Source organism: Hippopotamus amphibius, chromosome 4 (assembly GCF_030028045.1).
Source record: "Hippopotamus amphibius kiboko isolate mHipAmp2 chromosome 4, mHipAmp2.hap2, whole genome shotgun sequence".
NCBI lineage: Eukaryota > Metazoa > Chordata > Mammalia > Artiodactyla > Hippopotamidae > Hippopotamus > Hippopotamus amphibius.
Window position 1 is genome coordinate 75,904,111 of NC_080189.1, and position 7,008 is coordinate 75,911,118.

General features: G+C 53.8%; 1 protein-coding gene across 3 annotated transcripts in view; it reads left to right on the forward strand.

Moving 5' to 3' along the window:
• TNS3 (tensin 3) overlaps positions 1–6,634 on the forward strand; it is a 246,418-nt gene extending 239,784 nt beyond the window's left edge. For all 3 annotated transcript variants that reach the window (XM_057731401.1, XM_057731399.1, XM_057731400.1), the window contains 3 exons: positions 2,100–2,168; positions 2,267–2,293; positions 3,843–6,634. In XM_057731401.1, the coding sequence (XP_057587384.1) occupies positions 2,100–2,168; positions 2,267–2,293; positions 3,843–3,987 (241 nt within the window). In that variant the 3' untranslated portion in view covers positions 3,988–6,634. The remainder of the gene's footprint in view (positions 1–2,099; positions 2,169–2,266; positions 2,294–3,842) is intronic.
• Positions 6,635–7,008: the final 374 nt, after the last annotated feature.

The following is a 7,008-nucleotide window of genomic DNA, read 5'->3' on the forward strand; positions in this document are numbered from 1 at the left end:
ACAAATTAATGATCTGGTCAATCTGAGCTTTGCCCTGATGTCCAGCATGTCCCCAGAGACACATATAAACTGTTAACATTTGGCCAAAATGCTTTTTTTTTTTTAAGAAATCAGTAAAATTTTTTAAAAGATACATGGATCTTTGAGTACCCCGTGTGTATGTGTGTATGTGTGTGTGCAATTTGCAAATGCAAAACTCTTGTTATTTCTACAAGAACACCCAGAGACTATGATAGAATCCACTCATCTCTGCTTCTTTGTCATTACTTCTAACAGTTGGTCATCCCATTTCAGGTGAGAGTGTGACCTTGGTAGTTACTATTTCAGTATCTAGATAATATTAATTATTATATAATGATAATATAATATATGAGAATAATTAATGTTAATAATTACTATTATCTAGATAGTGTATATTATAATATTGTATCTTAGCTAACATTTGAACTTCTAGACAGTAGGACTTCCCTCTGAGCTGTCACTATGTGGGTTCCAGGAGAGCAGGGGTCCTGGGGGAGCACTTGTGGAGCACAGAGCAGGTTCAGGTGCGTGGACAGAGCAAAGGCAAGCGTGTTCCTCCCACAAGCAGAGCCTTTGACCCCATGATCAAAGGCATTTCAGAGGTGGTTATTATTTACTTGCTATGGAAACACCGGCTGTGGTTAATAAGGGGGCCAGGCCCGCAGCCCCAAAAGCAGAGTGGTGGCAGGAGCTTCAAGAGGCAGGGGGCCAGTGCCCATGCTGGCCGGGGGGGCAGCGCTCGCCCCAGCGCCCGCCCCAGCGCCCGCCCCAGCGCCCTGGAGCTCTTCCCGGCACAGCTCCTGCTCCAGAGCTAGTCCCAGGCTTGGGAGGTGCCGGCACCAGAGCCCGTGCCCACCGCTCTCAGGATGAAGCAGGTGGGGAGCGCGGCATGGGTCCTGCCGCTCACATTGGGGTCCTTGCTCCCCTCCTTTACCCGAGGAGCCACTGCGGCAGGTTCCTCACGCCGTGCTCTCGGCTTCCTCGCCTTGCAAACTGTACCGAGTGCAAACTGCCGTCATGCGATGTCAGTGACTCAGATGAAATATCCATGGGGAGGTGCCAGCACGGCTCAGCTGAAGTGTGGACACAGGGTCGGGGGGAAAGCACAGCTCTGTCCTTCACAGCCTCTCTCTTTTCTCCTACGAGCTGTGTGCTTTTGCTGTGTCTCTAGTTTCCCTGAGTCCTTATAAAACCATGGTGGTGGGCCACACCCACAGCACTCAGGATCTTTCCTGTTGCAGGAGACAGGACGAGAATTTAGTCTGGCTGATGCTGGACAGAGCAGGCTGGTGCGCAGCGTCCCCACGGAGAGATGTCCGTCTCTGCCCATGCCTTTCCTGTATGCTGGCTTCTTTCTTTCCATCTCTTGATGAGCATTCTCCCTGCCCAGATCAAAGCCACCGGCCTCTGGTGACACCACTTCCCCCAGGAGGAGGGGGCCCTTGCCCAGCTGGAGTGGGGCACACAGGGCAGGCCATGCTCAGAGGAGTGGGGAGGGCTGGCAGTGAAACAGAGGACAAGTGACAGGAGCTCGGACCGAGGACAGAGGGATCCTCTGGTGGTGCCCCCAGCACCTGTGCTGGCCCGGCGTTCGCAGCACCTCCCAGTGGATTTCCTGTGCATAGCCCTTGACAGTTCACAGCATGCCGTCAGAGCCCTTGTTGGGACTGACTTGGCTCCTGCCCTAGGAGAGTGGTGGGCTGCACCCTTTTCCCAGGCAGCAGCTAAGGCTGTAGACAGTTGTTGGTTTCCTGGGATGAAGGCAGGCAGGTCAGACCTCACTCAGTTTGATCCCATCCTCCATGCAGCTGGCGGTTTCTCCATTTCACTCTGAAAGGTGCTTCCCTTCACCCTGGTACTCGCTCCTTGCCAAGTGCCGACTTTCCCCAGAACCGCTCTGCCCAGCTTCGTAGGTCTGCTGATTTCTAACAAACGTACGCTCTGCTCTTCTCTCCAGGCGACCAGTAAAAGCATACAATAGGCTTCTGCCCCGCAAACCTCCTCATGGGGGGCCACCCGGTGCAGCACTGTCCCTGTGAAACCCCAGTAATGGGCTCCCCTCCCCTGTGTCCCCACAGGCTCTTCTTCCGGAGGCACTACCCGGTCAGCAGCGTGATCTTCTGCGCGCTGGATCCACAAGACAGGAAGTAAGGCGTCCGTATCCATACTAAGCAATGAATGTGCTTCCTTTGCTTTTTAAGTTAATAAACTAACGTGACTCTTCTCTCATTCTGTGATTTGCAAGGTGGATCACAGACGGCCCTTGCTCAAGGTACGTTGCCAGCCTGTCTTCACTTTCTCTTAGTAGACACTCGCCTCCAAAGCTGAATTCTGCTCCAGATTTCCAAAGAGGAGAATAACTAAATAATGCTGGCAGGCTTGGGTTTGGCTTTTTTTTAAATTTTTATTGGAGTACAGTTGACTTACAATGTCATGTTAGTGGGTTTGGCATTAAACAAAAATAAAAGTGTTCTCTTTATGCAGAAAGGACCTGCAAAGGGCTACGTTTTCTGCTTGCTCTTCTCTGACTGAGCAATACTTACACGTGTGACCTATAAAATACAGTATAAACAGCGTGAAGCAGATTGCACAGCGCTTCCGGCCTGTAGCAGCACCGGGGTGGGGTGTTGGAAGGGAGGGCTGCGTGAGTGCAGTGGGCGTCACTGTTTCCCAGATCAGAGGGCGCACGGCTCTTCCCTGGCCCTGGCCCTGCAGCGGCCAGGCTGGCCACGCGGCCTCGGAACCCTGCAGAGCTGTCTGCATTCCCACAGGCGGGCGTCCTCTGCCTCACCTAAATCTGATTACCACGAACGTCTAACGGCACGTGCCCAATCCTAGGGTTCCAATTGCACGTTTGTCATTTGTTTCGGCATCTGATAAAGTGCCAGGAGGCCTCCCCAGCCCCCCAGGTGGGGTGGTGCCCCTGGGCCGCCCCAGCTCTGGCTTGCAGGGCTGACAGCCATCCCAGCTACATGGAGTGTGTGGCCCCGGGGGAGGGTCACTTGAGTGCCATCAGCCAGTCCCTCCCAGGGAGTAGAAACCACTCAGCTCATACAAAAAAATTCTTCATTTTTCTGAGAAGGAGAAGAAAGACCTTAGATAAGGGATAACTCTACTATTATCCAAATCCAAGGAGTTGGCTTTGGATCTTGGTAGTTATTGTGTTAGGTGTGTGGCTTATGAAAGCTTATTCAGATAAAGGCTTCAGTTCTTATAAGAAAAATGATTAGATTGCGCTGTTCTTTTAAACAGTTGCCTCACCTGCACATAGTTTGTAACTCAGGGGTGCAAGGCCCAAGAAAGGAGCCCCTGACGTGTTTTTAAGCCCCCATCCTCTGGCCCCCGTGGGTGGGAGCATGGGCATCTAGGCAGAGCTCTCCACCACCCCAGGAACCAAGGCTGCGGTGCTGGCACCTGGAATCCTTTGCGCTGATGGTGTGAGGAGGGGGCAGGCAGTTGCTAAGGTAGAGCCAGGGTCCTCCCCACCGAGACTCAGGAGTGGAGCTCAGGAGCTGATGGATCTGGAGGGTTCTGGCCAGGTTGGAGCAGCAGCTTGGGTTCAGGTCCCAGACCCGTGGCTGGCACGCCCTGGTCCTGCCCCTCAGGTTCCCCCCCCGCGAGGTCTGGGCACAGCATCCTCCCTGCAGGGTCTGCGAGGCGGAGAGGATGCACAGGCGGAAGGCTGGCAGGGGACTTGGCCCCTGCGATTTTGGAGAAGGGGCAGTTAGAGGTGGCGGCAGTGTAGGAGGGAGCAGAGGTTTGTACCCTGTGGGATGGGCCAGGACTCGGCTAGCACGCTCACCCGGCTTTTCCTCTTGCAGAGTCTTTGGATTTGTGGCCCGGAAGCAGGGCAGCGCCACAGACAACGTGTGCCACCTGTTTGCAGAGCATGACCCCGAGCAGCCAGCCAGCGCCATCGTCAACTTCGTGTCAAAGGTCATGATCGGCTCCCCTAAGAAGATTTGAGCGCTCACAGCCCGGAGACTCCAGAGGGGCCAATGTGACCTTGACATTCCAGGCCCAGGAGGGAAAGGGGCTCCTCCAACTTTACAAACACGAGAACAAACATCCCTGCCACCATTGGCCTTAGCTGGGAGCCTCTGCTCACGGATGCATTTCTGCAGCCCAGTGCTTTCTGGGCAGAGGAAGTTGGGCACCGGGTGCACCCACCCAGTCCCCGCGTGGGAAAGGACCATGTGAGGAGACGAGGGGGCCCTCGAACTATGGTGTTTGTGGGAAGGAGGGAAGCCCTGCCCGCTCCTCAGTGCCTTGAGTGACCGGCTGTGCCTTGCCACTGCCACATCAGAGGGCTCCTGTCCAACGGACACCTCAGGGCCTCTGTCCTCCCACAGCAGAGATGCGAATTAACCTGAGAAGGGGATGCATGTTAGATGAAGGTTCGTGCAGGTCAGCCCCTCCCAGAGCACTGGGGCATCATGGATGAGGGGATGATGTGATGGGCGGCCAGGAAAAGGGAGGTCACATGGTCCCTTTGAGGCCAGAGCCCGAGCGTGGGGATGGCTCCCCGCCTCTGCTCACATACCGGGTCTGAATGGCGCTCTGGGCCGTGAGAGGGGAGAGTGAGAAGACAGGAGTAAAACCCTATTTCCATATAATTTATATTTTTACTTAAGCCAAGTTATTTATGATAACACTTTGCCATTGCTATGCTGTACTGGTGTCCAAATGCTGCCGCCTGCCGAGCCGGGGTTCCGGGAGGAGCACCCGTCCCTGTGTCGGATGCACCAAGACAGGCGATGCGGACCCTGTTGGCCATGCTGTGGGCTGTGGTCACCCGCAGGCAGCTGCCGAAAGCTGGCTTTGCCTGAAGCCCCCTCCCCAAACACTTGACCATCCATGTGTCATTTCCAGGCTGTGGACACATCCTTTCTGGGGAGGGAGGTCCTGAGGGGTGGGACACGCTGACTTTGAGACTCAGCCTTCCTTTGCATTGCTGTCCTCAGCTTCCCTGGGGCCCCGGACAGATTGTCCCGAGAATCACTGACCTGCGGGAGTGCGTGTCTGTCTCCACCCCGCCCGTCGGCTCCTGTTGGGATCTTGTGTTCCAGCACCTGAGCAGGGGGAGGGAGAGGAGGAGGAGCCTCAGTCCTCCCAGGCTGTTTTTCAGCTCTTCTACACCACCTTAGCCACTTAATCAGATGTGCTGTTTATGCTGATGTGCCTGTTGCAAAGCGGTGGTCTGTGCACCTGAATCCATCAGTGGTCAGAGGTTTGGGAGAAGCCAATGGTCCTGCAGGACCCCAGAGCAAGAGTCCCCGGTCTCCTTCTCCGTCACCCAGGACGGTCACACCATGGCTCTCCATTCCGCATGAACTGCCTGTGTCCTCCACTTCCCAAATCAACCACCAGCTCTTCAAACACCAGGAATCACTGCGGCGGTCACCACTCTGACGTTTGGAAGTGTGCTGTGTGGATTCTCTGTTTTCAACTGGGGCAGAGGCAGGTGCGGCGACGGCAGAGGTGGGATTGGCCAAATCGCAGTGGGCATTGTACGTGTGTGTGAGTGTGTGTGTGAAACCAGGCGGGTGAGTCCGCTGTTTAGCTCCTATTGATGCACCAACACAAGTGCCTCATTTCTGTGCCAAATGTTTGCCTTGGTCCTCGCGGGCCCTCTTTTCTGACACGTGGCGGCGTGGCTAAGGAGAATGTGCTGACATCTTCCAGAGGCCTGATGCCTTGGTCCCCGGGGGATGGGGGCGTCTAGCATTTCTGTTTTTCATTCACAGCAGGAACTCAGCCAAGGGGAGCGGAGGTTTGTGCTGTCCCCCAGAGGGGCCGCCTCCCGAGATGCTTGTCCCCAAGTTTGACCCAGAGACCGCAGGCCAGGTCCCTTATCCTTCTGACAAAGGAAAAGAGGGCTTCTGTAGAAATCAGAGCAAGAGAGGGTGCAGGACTAAGAAGCGTCGACCGCCCCAGTCTTGGGGCCTCCCCGGCCATCCTTGTCCAGAGCATCCAAGCCACGAAATTTGCTTTTTAAACTGACTGGCAGCTGAGACTTTTGCTCTCAGTAGTCAAGGGCATCAGGAAGTTTCCTCCCAGCAAGTGGCTGCCTCTGCGGTGAGGAATGAAAGGAAGCCAGTTCCCTGGCTTCTGAGGAGCTGGTACGACAATGTGTTACATATGTGTTAAATGGAACAAGACGAGTCCATGGACTTCGTGCTCAGACCTCGGGCAGCCCCACTGCCAACACTGACTCTGGGGCAGGCGGGGAAGGAACATCCCCAGGCATCTGGTCTCTGGGGTGCCCGTGGGCACAGGGGTCCTGTCCTGGGGCGTGCACGAGGACTGTACCTGCAGGTGTCATAGCCAGGGCCTGTTAACCTACTCATTAACCTAAGCTGTATTTTCCAGTGTTAACCTATAACCGTGCTAAGTCACACTGCATTTAAGGGTCTCCGTGTGTATCCTTGGCATCAAAGACCTCATCATATCTCCTTATCTGTCTTCCCTAGTAGTGGATATTTTTACTTTTCTTATATTGTAAAGAATATATCCAGTATGTAAATGAATGTTCTATAAATCCTTTGTATAGTCATTTTCTCTGCTCTTTAAATATCATCTCTATTCAGAGTATAATAAAGTATAAACATGGTAAGCCTCAGTGAGGCAGGCATTTGTGGTGTTGAATGGAAGGGCCCCAGAGGGCGTGTGTGCGGGTGTGGACATGTGTGCGTGCCTGGGTGTGCCTGTGTGTGTGTTTATTTGGGAGTTTGAAGGGGATTGTTTGTGGATCAGTAGATTAATAGTTTGACTTCTGTCCAGGGACTTTTAAAAATTGTATTCAAAGATTTTAAGAATTTAATAGTAATGTGTGGTATGGATCATAGGTGCTGCTACTTTTTTGATGTTGATATAAGGCCCCTGTTCAAGTAGCAGTAGGAGGAAGCTTCCAGTGTAGACCAGTCTCTGGTGGCACTTCCCAGGTGTCTACCGAGCTGGGCATTGAAACTGAATATAAAAAGTCTG